Source organism: Brassica rapa, chromosome A05 (assembly GCF_000309985.2).
Source record: "Brassica rapa cultivar Chiifu-401-42 chromosome A05, CAAS_Brap_v3.01, whole genome shotgun sequence".
Classification (NCBI taxonomy): domain Eukaryota; kingdom Viridiplantae; phylum Streptophyta; class Magnoliopsida; order Brassicales; family Brassicaceae; genus Brassica; species Brassica rapa.
The window spans coordinates 4,080,246-4,102,936 of NC_024799.2; the positions used below are offsets into that span (position 1 = coordinate 4,080,246).

Sequence of the window (22,691 nt, forward strand, 5' to 3'; positions counted from 1 at the left end):
GTCTAAGTTGCAGAAATAAACATTATGTCCCGCCAAAGTTAGGGTTTCAGCTGCTTCCCCTCAAACATTGTCGTGAAAATACATACCTTTGTTTTTGTTGTCTTTGGTTAGTAGCTTAGAAGGACCGTTAGTAACATCTATTATTACTGGGTGTTACTAATCTAGAAGGACCATCAGTAACATCCATTATTATTGGTTAAATATTTTTAAAAAACCTTGTTCCTTAAAGCTCATCTTTAAATAGTTTTAATATAAACACTTATTTGTTTTCTTTTTAACTTTGAATATTTTCTTAGTTATTAATATTATGTTGCCAATGAACTAATTATGTGATTAACTATATATTTTTGGAAAATATCCCCTGAAAGTGAGAGCCATGTTCGAATTACAAACAACGCACGGCTCTCTTTAGTGTTTAGTCTAACTATTTCTACAAGCCCTTTCCTGCCATAATCATTTTTGTTTTGTGGTTTGTGATATTTCAGGTTCGACACGTTGCCATTAAAAGCCATGAGTGTTTAAAATATACATATGTAGTGGCTAGAGCAAATTCGTTCCATTCTAATGGAGCATTTAGACGCCAATAAGCTTTCACATTAATGTTTTAATGACTAGTTAAAATTGGCAGGGTTTGAGTCGATGATAGGACAATGTGTCCTTACTCCTCTCGGTCAGCTCAGTCTTGTGGTCATGTGTAGACAGGCTAGGTGGGTAGATTTGTAAATCTTCTATGTGCCATGACCATGAGTCATGTACACGATAGATGATTATGTTCAGGTTTCAGGAATCGTGACCTACGTTACGCCAAACAAATAAAATAAAAAGAATCAATGATCTACGCACCCACATAATGATTTTGACGTTTGTAACTTTGTAATAAACTAAACGGTCGATCCTACTAGAGTGTATGAGTGGATCATAATAAATCGCCTAAAATAAATAATGGGTTAGAAACCGGAAGAAAAATGGTATCTACAAGCTAAGTCTACAATATAATACGTTAAAGTATTCATTAGTGAAGCATATGACACCAACCATATCTTTCTATCACTATTATGGGTTTTAAATTAAGAAATAGGGACCCAGTCGATTATAAATCATAGTATAGCTACTTTGTTTTCTTTGCAGTCATCATATAGCTTTCGTAATCGTATCACTGATCCGAAGCTAGTGTGCACTATGTTCCACTACAAGACATGTGGATCTCTTGGGTTGAATGATAAATATAATCAAAGTTTTATATCCCTTTATTTTAAACTCGTGACAGCATGTGATACTCTTCTGAGTTGAGATCATTTTCGTGGTCCATTGATAATGTGGTTTAGCTATTAGCTAACCTATGTAGTTGCAATTAGTGAGATGAACATTTTTATTACGAGTTTAGCGAATCGCTTCAATCTTAGGATTGTAGAAAAGAAAACTTCACGGATTGAAGTTTAATAACTCGTTTGTAAGAAGAAAATTTGACCAAAAAACAGAAAAGATGAATAGGATGTAAATCATATCCTTGACAAGTTATGATTGTCATGAATTGTGATTGTTAAAGTTGTAAGTGTAACTGTGGGAGATTCTTGAAGAAAAAAAATTCTCAAATAGTAGAATGTCACCCGAAATATCTATTGAGATAAGATACCTTAGATAGTTCCATATTTCAAAGGGATTTGATATTATCTATTGTGTACCTTTTCCTATGTTGTATATATACTTATACTCTATCCTTGATGGATGAATAAATACACACTTTCATAATATATTTCAATTCTCGAAGTTTATTTATCAAAGAATTGGTTTTATTTTATTATATTCATGTTTTGTTCTTTGTGTTTCAAAGTTCAAACACTATGACATATAGTTTGGAAACTTTTCTTCATAGTCTTTTTTTTTTTTTTGCTAAAGAGTTCAATGTTTTTCAAAACGAATAACCTCGAGCCTCAAGTTGGAGTGTTTTTAACTTTTTATAAATCTATGCGAGTAAAACTCTATCGAGGAGTGAAAGATTTTTGCACCTAGTTTATTTATATAATCTTTTTGAAAGAAAAGGAAGCTTTGATAAAAAAATAGTTTCGGTGATATAATTTTGTTGCACATTAAGTTCATGGTTAACCCGATATCAATATATCATCTCATTATAAATTCGAAGTCTGATCCATTTTGAATTCACATTGCCCTAGCCGTTGCAAGACTATCGGGGAGAGCCACAGCTATAAACGGTTGTCTGACGTACGGCGCTCAAATTTCTTTTTTGGTACTTAACATGTCTGTTTTGTATGTGTTTCTAGGCTTCGAGAGAACATCCAACGAGACACCAGTGTGGAAAAATTTGATTTAGGAAATATGATTATGTATCATCTCATGATACATGTACGCGACGCTTGCAGTTAAACTACATTTGAAGTTATCTATGATGCAAACCAATGCGTATGAAAATGCGCCATCAGATGATTTTTATCCACTCGGGTTTAGGTATTTACTATATAAAAATTTATGCGTTTGCTCTTCATTTTAACATACATATTCACATTCGTACGAGCTTAACGAATAATTATGACCTCATTATGTTTACGTGTTTCGTTATTTTCCTAAATTTTGATGATTGATCGATTGATTCTACAAACACAAAAAAAACAAGTGACAAGTAGAGAGAGGTGAGAGAGTGGATTCTCTCTTTTCTTCTCTCCCCTACCGTTCGCCGTTCACTCGTCACATCTTCTTTTGCCTTTGATTCCGGTGGCCGGCGGAGGGTCTCTACCCGTCGGTCACCACCCCATTTTCTCCCGTGTCCAGCCTCCTCCCTGTTAAGCTCTCTCTCTTCCCTTTTCCTCTTTGCGTATCACCTCTGGTTTTCGAGGATAGCGGCCGGATCTATCGAACAAAAAGGTTTCTGAGCGTGTACTCAGCAACTCCGGAGTGATAGCGAGGTTCTGGGTGGTCCGATCTTGTCAGGAGGCGTCGATTTGTTGGTAGATCTAGGGTTTGACTTAAACGGATCTGGGTCAGATCTGTTACGGAGGCTCACCGGGGTGGATGAGCGTCGCTGCCTTCTCTCCTCTGGGTTAATTTCTGCCTCCTCTGTCCTCCCCTGCCTCCTCCTTCGACTGCTTTGTAAGGAACTTCCCCATCTAACCTTCGGTCCAAGATGTAAAGGCGAATCAGAGGCATTCGCTGGGGACTTCTTCTCCGTCTTGATTTCTAAACAACCACCATGGCGATTGGGTATGTTTGGTCCTGTCTCTGTGGCTTGAGATGGCCATGGGCTTCGTGCCGTTGCTCTGTTCTATCTCTGGTCCATGTGACGGGTCTTTTATCGTTTCTGCCTGTTGATGGGAGCTCTAGCTTCTTCATACTTCAAAGCTTCAGAAGAAAGGAGACCGCCTGTTTCCTGCCGACTCGATGCTTAGAAACTGGAACCTTTTAGTGCTCTGCTCGTGTGTGGGGACCGGAGTCGAGCCGATAGAACCTCCGCTTCCTTCAGCCAGTACTCACCAATGCTTATTCTACTAGCTTCCTCGCGTTGGGTTGGGTCAACAGGGATCTGGCTCGTTGCCTTTCTGGAGTGTGTGCAGCGTCTGGAGTGGACTTTAAACGGTTGTGGTGGCCGGACCAGGACTTGGTCACTCCTGCTTCGCCTGTCCTCCATTTGAAGTCGCCTTTGGGACAGTCCGCGGTGCCTCTGACTGTTCTCCGGTTGTCTACTCTACTGATCCCTTCTTTTGTTACAGGTTCCGGTAATGAGTTTCATGACGTGATCTACTGCAGCTTATTGGTTGTTCTGATATCTTAAACTTGCTAAGCTTTAGTCATATATCTAGAGATTGTGGCTAAACCTTCATTGTTCTAGAGAGTCTTTTTTACCTTTTTTTGTGGCTCTCTACAGCATCAAAGCTTTGATTAGCCTCTTAGATATCTAGGATTTGATTCATCAAAACCTTGTATCTCCTTGTGTCATTTTGATTAATGAAAATTCACATACTTATCAAAAAAAAAAAAAAAAAAAAAAATTCTACAAACACCAGCTATGCGGTATTCTCTTAATTAATGTGAGTGACATCTTCTTCTTTTTTGACAGCGAGTGACAATCTTTTAAAGTAATGTTTTTAAAGTATGTCAGTGAGCACGATCGATAGTAACGACAAACAAAATCAGAAGAAAACATGAATGTTGTTGACCAAAAGAAAAGGAACGTTTTGCATGATGTTTAAAAATGTTTATAATGAAATACGAATAATCTTCAAAAAACTTTTGTTGTAAAAATTATTGGCTTGTCATCAACCACTCCTCTCCTTTCTCGGCTATAAAAGGTGTAATCCGTCTTTCCTAACTTGTCACAACTTCTCACTTATTTACCCAAACAAAAACAAAATCTATAAAGCAAAAAAAAAAGAAGTATTTTAGTTTCGTTCTTCACATGCAAAGATAGAAAAAAAAATTAAGATCATTTTGAGTTAGCGGTTCTGATTGAGCTACTGAATTTAGTTAAAAGAAAATGGTTGTAAATGTAACAAATATCAAAGCGGCGTCAGATGGAATATGGGAAGGAGACAATCCTCTCAAGTGTGCCTTTCCTCTTTTAATAGTACAAGTCATACTTGTCCTCTTCAGCAGCCGCTTCCTTGCCTTCCTCCTCAGACCTCTACGTCAACCCAAAGTCGTGGCCGAGATCCTCGTAAGCTCTATACTATACACGCTATACATGCACATGCCTTTATGTTTATAAGCTCTATACACACTATACATGTGCATATGCCTCTATTTTATACGTAAAAAGTGTCACATTAACGTCGAGTTTATCGTTACATTCTTATAGGGAGGGATATTGTTGGGACCTTCAGCATTGGGAAGAAACAAAGAATTTCTTGAACTATTTTTTCCTAAATGGAGCACACCAATACTTGAGTCAGTGGCAAGTATTGGTCTCCTTTTCTGCCTCTTCCTAGTCGGTCTAGAGCTGGACTTCGCAGCTATAGGCCAAACAGGAAAGAAAGCTTTTGCTATATCACTCGCTGGAATCTGTCTGCCATTTGCTTTAGGCGCGGCCATTTCTCTCTTCCTCCGTACAGCCGTGGAGGAGGATCATGGCTCAGCTGGGTACTGGCAGTTCCTTCTCTTTATTGGAGTTGCTCTTTCCATCACAGCTTTCCCAGTCCTTGCCAGTATCTTAGCCGAGCTCAAGCTCTTAACCACAAGCGTTGGCCAAACAGCGTTAGCGGCCGCAGCCTTCAACGACATAGCCGCATGGATCCTCCTTGCCCTAGCCGTGGCTCTCCCCGGTAGCCACGACCATCAAAAACATGTCTCCCCATTGATATCCATATGGGCCCTCCTCTCGGGTGTAGCCTTTGTAATCTTCATGTTTTTTCTGATCCAACCTACCATGAGATGGATCATCCGGTACTATGACGGGACCATGCACGAGGCTTGCATATACCTAACACTAGCTGGTGTTCTGGTCTTCGGTTTCATCACAGACCTAATCGGACTACACTCCATTTTTGGAGCGTTCGTATTTGGCCTAATCATCCCTAAAAGTGGATCTTTCAGCGACCGGCTTGTAGAGAGGATAGATGACTTTGTTTCCGGGCTGCTGCTTCCACTCTACTTTGCATCTAGTGGACTGAAGACGGATGTGAATAAGATCATAGGTGCAGAGGCGTGGGGGATACTGGCCTTGGTCATATCCACGGCTTGCGCAGGCAAGATCATTGGTACCTTCCTCATGGCGATGATGTGCACCATACCGGCGCGTGAATCCCTCACTTTAGGTTTTTTGATGAACACTAAAGGGCTAGTTGAGCTAGTTGTACTTAACATCGGTAGGGAGAAGAAGGTAACCTACTAGTTTACTACACATCATCTTAATATTTTTTCTACGATTATTGCACTTTTAGTTGATTATAGATCATAATTAATAATCTCTTATATCTTAGAGCACATGTCAAAATACAATCTATACTAAAAAGTAAAATTTAACAGATGATATTTAATTGTTGCTATGTATACATGAGTGATCCAACTACAATGTGTGGTTTCAAAATTCTTCAACATGCCAAGTTAATTTTTCATAGAATATTTTACCCCCCAAAAAAACAAATTCTCATAGGATATAAAATTACTGAGAATTATTTTTACTCATTATGTTTTAAATGGACCTTCTTGCGATAATTAATATCATCGATCAGGTATTAAACGAGGAGATGTTCGCAATCCTAGTAGTGATGGCTCTCGTCACAACCTTCATGACGACTCCCTCAGTCGTGGCTATATACAAACCAATGAACAATGGCGGTTTAGACAGTACTACATCTGAAGGTAAGGGGAAGTTACGCATACTAGCATGCGTACGTAGCCCCCGAGACGTCCCTTGTATAATCAAACTCGTCGAGTCTTTTGGTACGTCCGACGGATCAGTCACACTATATGTGATGCACTTGATGGAACTTACTGACCGACCATCCTCCATCTCAATGGTCCAACGAACGAGGAGAAACGGTGTGCCGTTCATACACAAGTTGTGTAAAGGGAGGTCACGTAACGAGATAGAAGATGCTTTCAGTATTTACGAACAGGCCAGGGACCAGAAGCAGAAGATAAAGATACGCCACTTGAAAAGTGTGTCGGCGTTGGGGACTATGCACGAGGACATATGCAATGTTGCGGAACGTAAGAAGGTGTGGATGGTCGTATTACCGTATATGGTTACTGGATGGCGAGTGGTCAACCAAAGAGTGATGGAAAATGCTAAATGCTCGGTCACGGTTCTAAGCCATCAAGAGGCTGGAGAAAGCAGTATTAGTAGCGGCCAGGCGCCAAAAAGGGTAGGAGTTGTGTTCATTGGTGGACCAAACGATAGAAAAGCACTTAAGATTGGAAGTAGAATGGCTCAAAACCCCAAGATTATAGTAACACTTTTGCTATTCTCTGATAACACCAAAGCTTCTCCATATTGTGAGAAGGTGACAAAATCATTTACCATTAATTAATTGATAACAATTTTATATTCTAGACTCGGTGGTTACACTCTGATAATACCTAACTAAAGTTTGTGGATGATACAGGATATTGATGAAGTAGCAGTGGAAGAATTCAAGAAACAATGTGAAGGTGTAGTGGTAGAGTATGAAGATATAGCAGTTGAGGGAAATATAGCAAAGATTATAGAGGCAATGGGAAGGAAGGAGTATGAGCTTGTGATAATTGGAAATCGACAAGTTTTAACAAGTTACTATGAGATGGGACGAGTCGAGGTTTCAACACTTGTCATTCATGGATGCAGTGAAAATGATAGAGCTAAAACTTTTGTGGGAGATAATGTTTGAGACTAGGGAAGAGGAGATGAACCTTATGTAAATATAATGATCCTCTCTAAATACCACTGTAAAATAATTTGCTGGAGAACTTTTAATTTACAATGTTGCTTCTCAATAAATGTTGACAGTTTCTCAAATTTCTAGTGGATGAACGCCTGAGCATTTTAGATGAAACTCGAGGAATCCAACCAAATCAAACTGAATTGAAATTCATTTTAACAGTTATTGTGCTTCTATAACAAAAAATCAAAATTATATTGAAATCAAAATGAAAACTGAAAATATATATGAATATCCATAATATAATTCATGGACCAGAAAAATATTAGATATGTTTAGTATCAAAATAACCATATATCTAAAATTACAACCTATAAATCCAAATTTCAGTTCACAAATATATAAATTATAAAATATTATATTGAATTATATAATACGAAACTATCCGGATTATTTGATAGTTTAATTTAAATAATCTAAAATATCTGATCCTTTATCCAAAACATTCGAATTATTTGATATTTTTCTTTGAATTATATGAAATTACATAAAAACTCTAAGCAAAACCGAAATTAAATTAGATCTAAACTAAACTCGAACTATTTCAGGTATTGACTTGTTTCCGATACTTTTATGAGAACAGAACCGAAAAACCAAAATAATTAAACCTTAATAAAACTAATTTTTTGAATGGTTTCCATATCTCTACATGCAAAAGAACCAAAACCCAAAAAAAATTGAACCTGAACCTAACTAAAAGAATGTTCATGTCATAGGTGTAAATGTTTTAGTGAACATCCCACACGTGCCTAAAACATGTAAACAGAAACCCGCACGTGCCTCAAAACACGTACAAAGAAAACGCGGGTTACCACTTAGAGCACCCCCATTGAGGGTTCATGGGGGGAGTTCACACAAAAACCAAGAAAAAAAAATAATAAAATAATTCAATCCCATGAACCCTCTCTCTCCTAAAGTTCTCTTGGTTGAACCCCTCTCTCCTAAAGTTCATCACTGTAGCGCGGGCCCCACGTGTCGTGGCGGCCCGCGATTGGTCTAACTTTTTTTTTTTTTTTTTTTTTTTTAAAAGAACCAAAAAGAAAAAAAAAACAAATTTTAATAATAAAAAACTAAAAAGATGAACCCCAAGAGGGGTTCATTGATGTGGATGCTCTTACCAATACTAAACGAGAGAATGTAAAAAAAAAAAAAAAACGCATCAGCCTCGTCTCATCAGACTCTCTCCCCCACTGGACCAGATCTACTCGGGTCGGGTCAAACCTCAGATCGTAGAGACGTCACAATCCCACCATGGCGGCAGCCATACGACTCCGCACGCTCCAATCCCAACCGGAGAACAAAGTCTGCGTCGACTGCTCCCAAAAGAACCCCCAATGGGCGTCAATCTCCTACGGCATCTTCATGTGCTTAGAATGCTCCGGGAAGCACCGAGGCTTAGGCGTCCACATCTCCTTCGTCAGATCCGTCACCATGGACTCATGGTCCGAGATCCAGATCAAGAAAATGGAATCCGGAGGCAACGAGAGGCTCAACGGCTTCCTCGCGCAATACGGGATCGCTAAGGAGACGGAGATCGTCGCAAAGTACAATTCAAACGCCGCCTCGGTGTATCGCGATCGGATCCAGGCCGTAGCTGAAGGGAGGCAGTGGAGAGATCCGGCGGTTGTTAAGGAGGTGGTGGTTAATAAGAAGCCTCCGTTGCAGGTGCGTGGCACTGGGCCCCACTCTCATTTTTTATTTAATCTAAAATTTATTTACATATTGGTCCCTAAACTATATAAAAGTTATACAATGTGCCCCATACTTTTGTTTTGTCCTCTTAGGGGAGCAATGGGGGATGGGATGATTGGGATAACGATGATTCGTTTAGGTCTCCGAGGAGGAACCAATCTGCGAGTGATTTTAGGGGATATGGAGGTGGTGGTGGTGGTGGGGCTCCGGCGAAGTCGAAGTCGTCGGAGGATATATACTCGAGGACGCAGCTAGAGGCGTCAGCTGCGAATAAAGAGAGTTTTTTCGCGAAGAGGATGGCGGAGAATGAGTCTAAGCCTGAGGGGCTTCCTCCTTCGCGAGGAGGGAAGTATGTGGGGTTTGGATCGAGTCCTGGTCCTGCTCCCAGAAGTAATCAGCAGAGTGGTGGTGATGTTTTCTCTGTTGTGTCTGAGGTAAAGTTTGGTGCTTTTTTGAGTGTGGATGTTGTGTTGTGTTGAGTGAGACTTCTCTCTGTTTGTTTGAAAATAGGGATTCGGGAGATTGTCTCTTGTTGCTGCATCTGCTGCGAATGTTGTTCAGACAGGAACCATGGATTTCACTTCAAAGGTACTTCTTTTATCACTCTGTTCTGTCATGTGCTTGGTTGGCTTAGGTTGTATCCAATAGCCCTTGAAAGCCGCATTTGAATTGATAGCTGCATTATCTTATAGTTAGATTACTAAAACTATGGTTAGAGCGTAATGTTATTCAGACAGGAACCATGGAGTTTACTTTCAAGCTACTTTATCACTCTGTTCTATCATGTGCTTCAGTAGCTCTTGAAATCTGCATTTGATTTAATGTTAAGACACTTTCTTGGTAGCAAATCTGTAGTAGTGTTCTTGTCTCATTGGCGTATACTCACATTTTCGAGAACGTAATGTAACATAAAGTTAGTGTCTTGTTTTAGCTGCGTAATAAGATCAACTAAAGCTCTGGTTAGAGGGTAATGCTGGCTGCTCTCTAAGTCTATGTTATGTTTCCTGTGCCAAATACGTGCGTGAATCTTGTTTAGCGATGTCAAATTGAGATTAAAACAAACCTTTGTTCGTTGTAGGTCAAAGAAGGTGGCTTAGATAACACGGTGAGCGAGACTGTTAATGTTGTTGCGAGTAAGACAACGGAGATAGGACAGAGGACGTGGGGGATCATGAGAGGAGTTATGGCAATTGCTTCACAAAAGGTTGAAGAGTTCACTAAAGAAGAAGCATCGACCTGGAATCAACAGAATAAGAGTGAGGGCAATGGTTACACTAATTCATCTCTTGGAGGGTCGCAATCATCATCAAGTTACCAAAACAATTATTGTAGTAACTCGAACTCTTGGGATAATTGGGGGGAAGAGAACAGTACTACCAAAAAGGAAGCGGCGCCAAAAGTGTCACAATCATCATCAGGTGGTCACCACAACAGTTATGGTAACTCGAACTCTTGGGATGACTGGGGAGAAGAGAAGAGTACTACCAAAAAGGAAGCAGCACCAAAGGTGTCGACTTCTAAGGATGATGATGATGATGGTTGGGCTGGTTGGGATGATGATAATGATGCTAAAGATGATGATGATGGTTACTATCAGAGTGGTGCAGGGGATAAGAAATCTGTAGGCCACAATGGGAAACCAGACACTGCTTGGACTGGTGGAGGTTTTCTCTAGCGGTAAGCACGAATCAAGTAAAAAAACTAATTGAACATTTTAATATTTGATTTAATGGCAATAACACTATTCTCTTAGTCCACAGGTGTTTCGTGAGAAATGGAAATGAAGTTGTACAATTAAGGAAAAAGCAAAGACTTGTGGTTGTTGTGATCTGTCAAAAAGAGAGAGAGAGAGAGAGCATCGAGTGGTAATCTCAACCATTGTAAGCCATTGCATGTCTGTTTTTTTTTTTTCACATTATCGATTGCTTGGCGTTCATGAACTAGTGAGCGTCATTTGCTCTTCTACAATATAGTTTTTTCTTAAATTATTTTATCTTCATTATATTTGTACAAGCTTTATAGGGGATTGCTTGCTAATCAATTCGGGTTATCTTCAGCTCTTTTTCGATGTTCGAACTTTGATTTTTTTTTTTTTTGAAAATTTGTAATGACATTTTCCACAGTTTTAGTCTTTTGAAAGATATTCTATTGACATTTCCTTAGTCCTTGGAAGAAAAATAAATAGATGATAGAGGTGGAAAACATTCTCTGTCTATATTATTCGTGGACTCATTAGACATTTGAAACGTAAGGAAGACTAATAATAAATGGTTAGCTAAGTTTGCTTAACGTATGCGATTCAGCTTGGTTTTTATAAGTTCACATTTTCATTTTTTACGTCTCATTTCATGTTTTAGTCGAAAAGAGAACATGAAACATATATATACACCCAAGATGAATTCGCATGTGCGTTCATCTTGGGTGTATATATATGTTTCATGTTTGCCTATTAACATTTTTCATTTATTGCTAGTGTTTATATGTACGGTACCATTATTTTTTTAGTATATGTTTTACAGTTTGGAGGTTCTCTTTGTACATTTTAATTTATCAAAAACTATATTATAAAATGCAAGTTATATGCTATCGTCTTTGTCGAAAAAAAAGAGTAGAATGCTATCGTCAGAATTTTCTTATCAGAAGATACATTTATCATTTAAAAACCATAATCAGCACTTGACACGCCAAACCGACATATAATCCAAATGGGATAAGATCATTCCGGACGTTTTATATACACCACCGGACAACGATGTGCTATGTGGAATGTTGTCATGGATTCATCATTCATGGCTCTGTCGCAGGAACCGGATCAATTCACGCTTCAATTCAATAGTTTCGCATCTTGAACCGGGTCTGATCAATAATTTTATACATACACACTTAAAAAGATGGCAATGCATTGGATCCAAACAATGGAAAGAAATATTAAATAGTATTTGTCTGTTCCAATTAATCTAATCAACTTTCTGAATCATTAGTTTATAATGAGTATTTTATCTAGTTCATGTATGAACCAGCTAAACATTTTTTTGCACTACATATCAGCATCAAAGCAAAAAGGACATTACGCATTATCAGGATCAAAATTAATTACTCAAACATTAATTCATAATTCATATCTCGACGTTGGAAACTTGTGTAGTTAGTGAAAGAAACAGATATCAATCTAAGCTTTTGGCATTTTCTCAAACAAAGGTTCTTCTTCTTGTATTCCTTCTTCTGAATGCCTACCCCGAGAATGTTGGTCTACCTTTGCAATCGATTTTATTTCCCCTTGTGTTATTATTTTATTATATATATATTTCTTATGATTTACATGTCAACCTTTTATCAATCGTAGCCTCTACTCCGTTATCATGCCATAGTTCATGATATATACGTACATATCATTATACTTTAGGCTCCGAATATAACAAAAATCTCTACATATACCATATATCTATACGTTTTTGTAACTGTCAGAACCGCACCGCAGTCAAACCGCTTATCCCGCACCGCTCAATCCGCTGTTACCATTCGGAGCGTGTTTACAATGATAATATGGCTTCAGCACAAACAAATACATATATATATACATATATATATATTTATTCAAATCCATTAACATATTTCATAAAATATGTTATGCTAAAGTTGTACTGCTAAGAACAATTTGTCAATCTAATCATAAATCGGTACCTACTAACGTAGACGGCATTTGATGAGCCGATGATGGACTTGACAAAGAAATAAAGTAGTAGTATAAGATAAGTGGCAAATCCCATGAAATTTGTAGTAAAATGCCTCAAAATAAATTTATGAAATGCATGATTGAGACAAACATTCATTTTATATTAATTGCGTTAAATGAATAATTTACAATATTGAGATTCATATAAAATATTTTTAAAATCTGATTTTTTTTCTTTTCGTATTTGATTTAACGAGTATACTAGTTTAGTGGTGTAACAAAATTTAAATCAATAACTAAAAACTAAAAACTAAAAAAATAACAGAGTTATACAAGGATGCAATTAGACGTAGGTAATTACCGACAACTATGTATTAATTGTATGGTAAGTCTTAATAAAAAGATCATATAATTAGACCAAAAATTTGGTAGTAAGATACAAAATACTATTCAAAAAATTGTAAAGGCATCAAAGTATGTTATAATGTTATATGATGCATGCGTAAAATGATCATGGTTACAATAATTTTATATAGATTAAATGAAAACATAATTTTGTAAATGGAATGGAATCGGATGAAAACTGTAGAATAGAGAAATTTGAGATTCCTTTTAGTCTTTACTTTATTAGTAAAATGTATGTTTCTTTTCTAATTACTCAACAAAATATCTTAGCATCAAATTAGATTAGCTGTCCGCTAAAAACTTTGTGGACCACCTGTCAACAGCAACACTTCTATCGGCTCACGCGTGAGACTATTTAAAGCCAAGCAAACTCTTCCTTGTTCTTTATCTGTAAAACTCTCAATTTATCTTCTCTCCTGTACATTGTTCTTCTTCACAATCTGCAACGACATTTTTAATTAGGGTTTCTTAGTTCTGAGAGACATCATGGAGATATATGGAATGGTTACAGGAAAAGCAGGAAAGAGTGGATACGGATCAGCATCAACAGCTGAAGATGTCACTCACTCCATTGATGCCAAACATCTCACTGCTATCATCACAGGTTCTTCTTTTCTTTTCCATCTGATATCTTTTACTAATCGTGAAAGAAATAACAAAACAAATCCATTATGGCCATGGAGAAAACTATCTTACGTTTCCCGTGACGTGATCGACTTTTCTATTCCGCCGAAAGGATAATAATACTACTAAGTTTATTCAAATTTAGTATAAACTCAGTGAATGTAACATGACATATTTTATGGTGTGATTGGTGTAGTAAGAGGAGGGATAATTTCCTCTGTGACCTACTCCCCCCAGTCTTCCTTTGCCATCTCAGTGAGGATTTTCTTTAGGTTTATCAAATGACTTTTTATGAGTTGAAATCTTCCCACAAAAGAAAACCATTCAACTTCTTTCTACACCAATCGCTCCTTAAATACGGAAGAGAAAGTCAAATTTCAAAAGGTTAAGCTAAAGTTAGCATTTCGAGTTAAGCTTTGATTTTTTTTTTTCAAATTATAACAGCCATCCAATCATCAAATTTTTTCTTTCCTTCATTTCTTTTTTTTTTAAAAAATTTAAAAGGCTATACAAACACCAATTTTTTTTCCTTTTATCGTGAATATCAGTAATTTTTTATCTTGTCTTTGATTAGGACTAAAACTAGAATCAGAAGCCTATATATATATATATATATATATATATATATATATATATATATATATCAGTATTCTAGCTAATATTTAGCAAAATAACTCAGTTTGTTTTGGAGGGTTTATACAATGAAACTTGAAGCTTACATACTCATATATTATACCATCAAAACCGAGCTTATGTAAGATGTTGCTTATTGTTCTATTTTAACCATGCTTTATATCAAAAGCATGAATAATATAACCCAGCAGGATTCTAATTTTTTTTCTTTCTAATGCTTTTAATTTTTGGTATGAAAATCATGTTTTAAAACAAAGTGAAACAATAAAGCAACTTAGATATATATCTTTTTTTAGTTAAAAGAAAAACATAGATATTCTTTGTTATATAGTATATTTGAGTCAAGGTATAAATTTATTTACAATTGTTTCAGCTACTTAATTTTATGCATGTATAAGCCATTTCTAGACTCATTCTACGCATATTGTAGAGTTATTTATAGTTTTGTACCATTATTCTTTATGCCTTCAATATCCTTACACAAAAATATGAAAATGAAACAACAAAAATAAGGTGGAACAAGTGGGATTGGATTAGAAGCAGCAAGAGTGTTGGGAATGAGAGGAGCTCATGTCATTATCGCCGCAAGAAACACAAAAGCAGCTAACGATTCTAAAGAGATGATTCTTCAGATGTACCCTAATGCACGCATCGACTGTCTTCAGCTTGATCTCTCTTCCATCAAATCCGTCAGATCCTTCATCCATCAGTTTCTTGCCCTTAATGTCCCTCTCAACATACTCATGTATGTATAATTATTTTGTCTTTCTTATGCAGTGAATAAGATTTTGAGGTTTTTCATGTCTAACTTTGTTTTGTCTATGATTATGTTAGAAACAATGCAGGTGTTATGTTCTGTCCTTTCCAGCTCAGTGAAGATGGGATTGAATCACAATTCGCAACAAACCACATTGGTAAAATATCATCTTTTTTTTTTTGGTAAACATGTTAAGAGGTAAAATATCATCTTCTTTGTTTCTTTATAATAAAACTACATTATGTATGACACAAATTAAATCATATCTATAGTACGTCATATTACCAAAAGTAAATTATATTACCAAAAAACTGTACATGAATTTCTAAAAAGGTCATATACATGTACTAGATTATCACTATCTTAGCATATGTACTGCCTTGAGTCAACAATTGGTTCCCATATGATCTAGATAAACAAATCTCGAAAAGGTAATAATCTTATCAAAACATAATTAATTTTAAGATGGTGATAAATAAAACCATTTATATTAGTAGTATTATATATCATTAATTTATTTAGTATGCAATTCAGGTCATTTTCTGTTGACGAATCTCCTTCTGGACAAAATGAAGAGTAGTGCAAGAGAAAGTGGGATCGAAGGAAGGATCGTGAATCTGTCATCTATCGCTCATACTTATACTTACACCGAAGGCATAATGTTCGATTACATCAACGACCCTGATCGGTAAGTTTTAATACTTTGAAATGAGATGACTAATCAAAATTTTTATGTAAAACCTTATTCTAGGCCATTCTTATTTTAGATATTCTGAGAAAAAAAGCTTATGGACAGTCAAAACTGGCAAACTTATTGCACTCCAATGCACTCTCTCGTAAACTACAGGTAAACAAGTTTCATTGTTAAGTAACCACAACTATTTAAAAAAAATTTATAAACCAAAACTATTTTACGATATCAATATTAGTTATATTACAATATATCTTAACATGATGGGGCGTAGGAGGAAGGTGTGAACATCACAATAAACTCGGTACACCCTGGACTTATAACCACTAATCTCTTTCGTCACTCCGGTTTAGGAATGGGTACGTACCGGTTATCTATTTTTATATTCCAACATTTTCGTTACTTTCTTATCAAAATCGACATTTTTACATTATTCAGCGGTCCTCAAGGCTATGAGTTTCTTCTTATGGAAAAACATACCACAGGTGAATTAAATTCCCTCCATTTTTAGTTATTATTTATTTTATTGGTCTTTTCTTAAACTGAAATTCTGTTATTATTTTGGCGGCAATAATGGTCCAGGGAGCAGCAACGACATGCTACGTGGCACTTCATCCTGACTTAAAAGGCGTCACCGGGAAGTACTTCACGGACTGTAACGTCACCACTCCAAGTAACTTCGCCACCGACACTACCCTCGCCGATAAACTTTGGGATTTCAGTATAAAACTCGTCGATTCCCTTCCCTAACTATATATCTAAACAAATTTGTACTCGATAATGTTTTCCATTAATTTTTATCACCACATATTTGTACTCGATAATGTTTTCCATTAATTTTTATGACCACATATTTGTTTATGGAACTAATATTATAATCAGAAACACCATTGGAAAAATAAAATGAAATGTAACTAGATGTCTAAATAATATATCAACTTGTTATCCGAATGTAATTAACAACATACATATTATAAACAATAGCATTTGTGATGTAACCAAAAGTCCCAACCGAACATATATAAACTGAACAATCTTAATCCTTAACCAATTTATAATCTATAATATTTTTCATCCGAACCTGATCCAAATTCGGATCAGTACTAAAATTGAACATATTGATTTTGAATATTTAAATTAGTATCCAAAGACAATTTTGATTTTTTTAAAGAAAATAGGTCGTAGGTTGAGAAAAGAGTTCCACAATAATCCTACGTTTGTAAAAAAAAACCAAAGAGAAATTTAAAAAATATTTATAGAAAAGCCATATAACCCACAAGGAGGATTTGTAGACTGTTAACTTATATAAAATAGATGGATATTCACATCAGTTTTGGAGTTTGATCTTTTTTAGGAACTAAATTATTACTAGTCGATCGATTTCATTTTAGACTTCAACATACATGGTTAATATGGCAAGTTCTATCAGACAATTGATACACCTCTTAGCATTAGCTTAGTTGGAAGATATTCAAATTTGATTTAGATAGTACCCTTTCGAGATAGTTTATTATGTAATACTGAATACGTTTTTTTTTTAGGCCGATCGGATCAAGCTAACAGAGGATATAAACAAAAAAAAAGATTATTTCAAGTTTATTTCAAAGTATTTCTTTCTTTTTTTTTGGTCAAAAAAAAAAGAAAGAAAAAAAGTGCAAGTGATGTGTAGATCCAGACAGAACGACATCGTTTTGATGGTAACGATTGGGCTTTGTTTGCTCTGATTTGGGCTTCCCTTTCGACTAATAAGTAGGAACCGAACCCTTAATACTCTGGCTCACACTGGCGTGTTTCCTCAATCGGATTTTCATCTCTCACTTGCTTCTACAACAACAATGGCGTTTGTTTCCACTTTTCGCCGTATCTTAGCCGGATCCAACAACAGCCTCTCGTCGTCATCATTCTCCTGGGCTCGCCACTGTTCAACTCTTTCATCTCCCAAGCTCTTCGTCAGCGGTATTATTTCTTTCTCTGAATTCAAATTCTCATTCAGTTTCACCCAAAAAACAAAAAAAGATAAAAACTTTAGGAAACAAAACTCAGAGATGCTATAGATTTGATAAGCAAGCTTTGGTGATCTTTGCCATGTTCTGATTGATAGGTATCCAACTTGTGTCTCTAGAATCAACATGCAAGTTTACTATGTTTCTTTGAGTTGTGTCTTGCTTTTAAAGACCTCCTTTTTAATATGTCTGAATGGGCTATAGATAAGAAGAGAATGTTATTCCATTACATGAATGAAACTCTTTGTATCTTTGTGCATTTTGAATAGGTCTCTCCAGACTCACAACCAATGAAAAGCTTCAGGATGCCTTTGCTCCTTTTGGCGAGCTCGTTGATGGTAACACCACTCTCTCTCCCTCCCTCCTTCCTGATCCAGCAAGTTATACATCATCAAAATCACTCAGCCGCATTTTTTTTTTCATACTGTAGCTAGAGTGATCACAGACAGGGAGACTGGAAGATCAAAGGGTTTCGGTTTTGTGACATACGCAACAATACAAGATGCAGAGAAGGCTAAGGAAGGAATGAATGCAAAGTTCTTGGACGGTTGGGTGATTTTTGTTGATCCTGCGAGACCTAGAGAACCAAGACGGCCTCTCCATCAAGATCATCCTCAGTCTTCTTCCTCTGGATCCGGTTTCACTACTAACAAAACCATTGGCTGGTGTAAATGAACAAGAAAAAAAAAGCCAAACACTTTTGCTATATTTGTACCAAATGAAAAAAAAAACAGCTTCTTCAAATTCATTTTAGACCTTAACTTATGTTTTTTTTGAGACAATCAGATCATGCAATAGGTTAACAAAACCGGAAAAGACTAAACACCATTCTGTTTTCACTGTACAATCAGACAAAACAGCCTTTTGGTTTCTCTCTCTAGGGTTGAAGGAGTTAGATTTTTTTCAGACACAAGTACAAAAAGAACAACCAATCAAAATCTGCAGCTTCGTGAACTCGAGTTTTGGCGATTGTTCTCAAGAAAGATGCATTCTTGTTATCATACGCACTTCTCCTCCCTCAAGCTTCCACATTTCTTTGCGCCGAAGGTCTTTCTCTCATTATTTATTAGCTGATAGCTCCCGAGACTAAGACGAAAAGTTTGAAACTTTTGTATGTATCAGAATTTTGTGGCGTCTTCACGGAGAGAGTTAAGAGTGTTCGCAGTGGCAACCGAAGAGGCGTTTAGTAACATACCAGCGGCTCCAATTTCTCTACCTGAAGGCTCATGGAAACAGGTTTTTTTTTTAAAAAAACTTTGCATTGTTGTGGCTTATTGAGTTTGCTTCAAGGATTGAGAATTTGGAATCTTGTTTAGATAGGTGGTGGAGTGACAGCTGCGAAAGGGTTTAAAGCTGCTGGTATGTATGCTGGATTACGTGCTTCAGGGAAGAAGCCTGATCTCGCTCTTGTTACCTGTGATGTCGACGCTGTTGCTGCAGGAGTGTTTACTATGAATGTGGTTGCTGCTGCTCCTGTTGTTTACTGCAAAAAGGTTCTTGAGACTTCCAATACGGTAAATAAATCCTCTTACCTCCTTATTTGGATTAACCAAAGCATTTTGTAGCCTTCTTCTGAGGCTTATTGAAATGTTTCAGGCGCGTGCAGTGTTGATCAATGCCGGTCAGGCCAATGCAGCTACGGTAAAGATATATATATATATCTCTGTTGCTTTCAATAAGTAGCTATAGCGATGCACACTCATTATGGTTATATATATGTTAGGAGGATTGAGAATCTGAGATCATTGCTATTTCAGGGCGATGCTGGTTACCAAGATATGTTAGATTGTGTTGGTTCACTAGCAACGGTACGTCTTGATTATGAGCCCTTGTCTCCCTCCCTCCGCAAACCTTATGTATTTCAGTATTTTCCTTCATTGTTGCAGCTACTTAAAGTGAAACCAGAGGAAGTATTGATCGAGTCAACTGGGGTTATTGGTCACAGGATAAAGAAGGTACAACTGCAAGTGTTTATGTAACTTTGCATCTCTTGTGTTTCTCAATGATGTTTTTTTTTGCAGAAAGAGCTTCTACAAGCACTTCCAACACTAGTCAACTCGATGTCAAACTTTGTTGAACAGTAATCTTCTCTGTCTCTTTCAGCTCAATCTTCACTGAAACTATCTCAGCCACTGGAACCAAATAATATTTGATATAACAGGGCAGATTCTGCTGCTATCGCAATCACAACAACGGATCTTGTAAGCAAGAGCGTCGCAGTTGAATCACAGGTAGGAGGAACCACTATTCGAGTTGGTGGCATGGCAAAAGGCTCAGGGATGATTCATCCAAATATGGCAACTATGCTAGGCGTATGTTCCTTTCTTTTGGCCGCATAGCCTTAAAGACATAGGCATTGATGTTGATTTATGTTTCTCAGGTCATCACAACAGACGCTCTAGTTGAAAGTGATATCTGGAGAAAGATGGTAAAGGTTGCAGTCAACCGAAGCTTTAATCAGATCACTGTAAGTTACACAATCTCAAACATTGATTATTTTTCAGTCTCCAGGCTATGGTTAATGAAAAAGCATGGTCTTACAGGTAGATGGGGACACGAGTACCAACGACACAGTCATTGCTTTGGCGAGTGGGCTATCTGGATCACCTTTTATATCTTCTTTGAACTGTAAGGAAGCTCTACAGCTTCAGGCTTGCCTTGATGCGGTATGTATGTTCTTGCTATCTTTTTCTAAGTGTAGTTTATAAGCTGGACTTAACATGGAAGTCTAATAGGTGATGCAAGGACTTGCCAAATCAATAGCTTGGGATGGCGAAGGCGCAACATGTCTCATTGAGGTAACGGTAAAAGGAACAGAAACTGAAGCAGAAGCAGCGAGAATTGCACGCTCGGTGGCTTCATCTTCACTGGTCAAAGTACGAGAGCTGAAATAGACAGACACATGAATGACATTCTTCTTGTTTCTAACGTCTGTCATTGCTGGTTGTGAACAGACAGCTGTTTATGGGAGAGATCCTAACTGGGGACGCATAGCTGCAGCTGCTGGCTACGCTGGAGTTTCATTCCAGATGGATAAGCTTGAGATATCACTCGGCGAGTTTTCACTCATGGAGAGTGGTCAACCTCTTCCTTTTGACAGGTTTCTTATCTTACAACTGGTTTTGTCTCAATGACAAGATGAAGTTAAATCATGCTCTTACACAAATGTAACAGGGATGGAGCCAGTAACTACCTCAAGAAAGCTGGAGAGGTTCACGGAACTGTCACAATCGATCTATCCGTAGGTGAAGGTGCAGCCACAGGTAAGGCGTGGGGGTGTGATCTTAGCTATGACTATGTCAAGATCAACGCTGAGTATACCTCCTGAGACCAAAATGCAGAGATTCATGTAATGTAGTGTTATATTCTCAATTTATAAACTACATTTGCTTCAAATAAGAAAACATCATTTCAAATAACAAAGCTATATTGAGTTCTTCACAACAGTACTTAGGATCAACCGTTACACATAAGAAAGAAAACGAACACACAAAGTGATTTGATTATTTATTAGACAAAGAGGAAGAGCACATCTCATTGATGTGTGAAGATGTGCCAATGCCATTCAAGAAGATGCAGCAACTATAGGCATCTGAGTAACCCAATCAAACTTGTCGCGACTGTGTTTGCCGCGAGAAGCTTGCTTCTTGTTGTCCTTGCCACTACGAGAGGAACTAGAGCTGTCTTTGCCCTTCTGTCCTTTCTTCCCGTTCTTCCTGTGGCTGTCTTTGCTCTTCGATTTCTGCTGCTGTTGCTTCTTGTTTCTCGTGTGGGAAGCTATAGAAGGAGGAGGATCATACACGTCATCCGCCCATGAAACACTCGTCTTCCTCAGTGTCAAGCCATGCTTCTCCCGGCTACCTTTTATAGCAGGGATGAGAACAACAACCGGTGCCTGTTGAAAATGACAAAGCTCAATCCCAAGGACACTTAAGACTCTTATTGAAGTATAAACAATGACTTACAGTAGTAAGGTTCTCATCCTTGTCTTCATCATCTGAACACTTGAGAGGTAAAGAACCTAAAGAAGATTTGGTATCTGATTCTCCATTCACAGTTTGGTTTATATAACCAGTCTCATCTCCATCAGGTTCCAGAGAATCTTCAGATCCATCAGAGCATTGGGTGGGACTGGAAGAAGGCAAGATCTCAAAGTCTGAATCTTTACCAGAAACAGAGCTCATATCCAACTGCCACAAAACAAGCTCAAAGTTATCACCTTTGAGATAAAAAAAAAAGCTACAAAATGTTCATACCTTCGTGGGTTCAAGTAAAGTTTGTGTCTTTCGATGAGAAGAGAGCAGAAGAAGGAGAAGGAGAAGGAGAAGGAGAGATGTTAACTAAGGTTACCACGCCAATCAGACTTTTGAAGAGGTTTAAGACGATGCGAAGACAAACCGGAATGATAAGGAGTCAGAGAAGGAACCAAAAGGAGAAGCTTAGAGGGCAGCGAAGGCATTATATCTTATGCTCTTCGTAACCCTTTTAACCCAACGGAAAAGCCCTAATTCTCTAATTTCGAATCCAGAAGAGTTCTCAGAAGCTTTGATGCGGAAAGAGAGAGAGAGAGAGAGGGATGATTCTCCGAACAGCTCTAGATAGATACCCAAGAAGCCTTTAGAATCGGATCATGGAAACCAGAAGGAAAATCACGGACGAGAGATTTTGCGTGTGAGGAGGAAGACGACAAGGAAGAGAAGCTAATTTGAGAAGACGAAGAAGATGACGTCTTAAAAAGAAAAGTTGAATCAACGGTTGATTGATGTGTTTAGACAAAATCACGACCGTACACGCGTTCTGAGTGAAGGCTTTTGGGCCTTGATATTTTTATATTGGGTCTTGAGGCATG

General features: G+C 37.4%; 6 protein-coding genes across 9 annotated transcripts; 5 read left to right on the plus strand and 1 right to left on the minus strand.

Annotated features, from left to right (window-relative positions):
* Positions 1-2,600: 2,600 nt before the first annotated feature.
* LOC103867775 (cation/H(+) antiporter 20-like) lies at positions 2,601-8,381 on the plus strand. Its single transcript, XM_009145863.3, has 4 exons — positions 2,601-4,663; positions 4,805-5,824; positions 6,177-6,950; positions 7,053-8,381. Exons 1-4 carry the CDS (start codon positions 4,484-4,486, stop codon positions 7,311-7,313), a joined length of 2,235 nt encoding a protein of 744 aa, XP_009144111.1. The 5' UTR covers positions 2,601-4,483; the 3' UTR covers positions 7,314-8,381.
* LOC103867187 (ADP-ribosylation factor GTPase-activating protein AGD7) lies at positions 8,381-11,116 on the plus strand. 2 transcript variants are annotated; one of them, XM_009145234.3, is made up of 5 exons: positions 8,381-9,029; positions 9,149-9,490; positions 9,567-9,644; positions 10,135-10,733; positions 10,810-11,116. In XM_009145234.3, exons 1-4 carry the CDS (start codon positions 8,616-8,618, stop codon positions 10,729-10,731), a joined length of 1,431 nt encoding a protein of 476 aa, XP_009143482.1. In that variant the 5' UTR covers positions 8,381-8,615; the 3' UTR covers positions 10,732-10,733; positions 10,810-11,116. The 2 variants fall into 2 exon arrangements, with proteins under 2 accessions (XP_009143482.1, XP_009143481.1); XM_009145233.3 differs by having other exon boundaries at positions 8,413-9,029; positions 10,817-11,116.
* Positions 11,117-11,434: 318 nt separating this feature from the next.
* Positions 11,435-16,709, plus strand: LOC103867188 (short-chain dehydrogenase TIC 32 B, chloroplastic). The gene is made up of 8 exons (XM_009145235.3): positions 11,435-13,738; positions 14,905-15,136; positions 15,226-15,305; positions 15,683-15,836; positions 15,926-15,995; positions 16,114-16,198; positions 16,278-16,324; positions 16,422-16,709. Exons 1-8 carry the CDS (start codon positions 13,621-13,623, stop codon positions 16,587-16,589), a joined length of 954 nt encoding a protein of 317 aa, XP_009143483.1. The 5' UTR covers positions 11,435-13,620; the 3' UTR covers positions 16,590-16,709.
* Positions 16,710-17,536: 827 nt separating this feature from the next.
* Positions 17,537-18,624, plus strand: LOC103867194 (organelle RRM domain-containing protein 2, mitochondrial). The gene is made up of 3 exons (XM_009145241.3): positions 17,537-17,795; positions 18,112-18,180; positions 18,273-18,624. The coding sequence occupies exons 1-3, from the start codon at positions 17,675-17,677 to the stop codon at positions 18,515-18,517; spliced, it is 435 nt and encodes a 144-aa protein (XP_009143489.1). The 5' UTR covers positions 17,537-17,674; the 3' UTR covers positions 18,518-18,624.
* A 49-nt stretch (positions 18,625-18,673) lies between these two features.
* On the plus strand, positions 18,674-21,278 carry LOC103867192 (arginine biosynthesis bifunctional protein ArgJ, chloroplastic). 2 transcript variants are annotated; one of them, XM_009145238.3, is made up of 13 exons: positions 18,674-18,889; positions 18,965-19,078; positions 19,159-19,356; positions 19,439-19,483; positions 19,600-19,650; positions 19,729-19,797; positions 19,864-19,922; positions 20,004-20,154; positions 20,223-20,309; positions 20,386-20,508; positions 20,578-20,718; positions 20,797-20,942; positions 21,017-21,278. In XM_009145238.3, the coding sequence occupies exons 1-13, from the start codon at positions 18,827-18,829 to the stop codon at positions 21,168-21,170; spliced, it is 1,401 nt and encodes a 466-aa protein (XP_009143486.1). In that variant the 5' UTR covers positions 18,674-18,826; the 3' UTR covers positions 21,171-21,278. The 2 variants fall into 2 exon arrangements, with proteins under 2 accessions (XP_009143486.1, XP_033147981.1); XM_033292090.1 differs by having other exon boundaries at positions 19,600-19,797.
* On the minus strand, positions 21,228-22,544 carry LOC103867191. 2 transcript variants are annotated; one of them, XM_009145237.3, is made up of 3 exons: positions 22,099-22,544; positions 21,808-22,032; positions 21,228-21,737 (listed from the first exon to the last, which is right to left on the minus strand). In XM_009145237.3, exons 2-3 carry the CDS (start codon positions 22,024-22,026, stop codon positions 21,408-21,410), a joined length of 549 nt encoding a protein of 182 aa, XP_009143485.1. In that variant the 5' UTR covers positions 22,027-22,032; positions 22,099-22,544; the 3' UTR covers positions 21,228-21,407. The 2 variants fall into 2 exon arrangements, with proteins under 2 accessions (XP_009143485.1, XP_033147984.1); XM_033292093.1 differs by having other exon boundaries at positions 21,808-22,035; positions 22,096-22,525.
* Between the last annotated feature and the right edge of the window lie 147 nt (positions 22,545-22,691).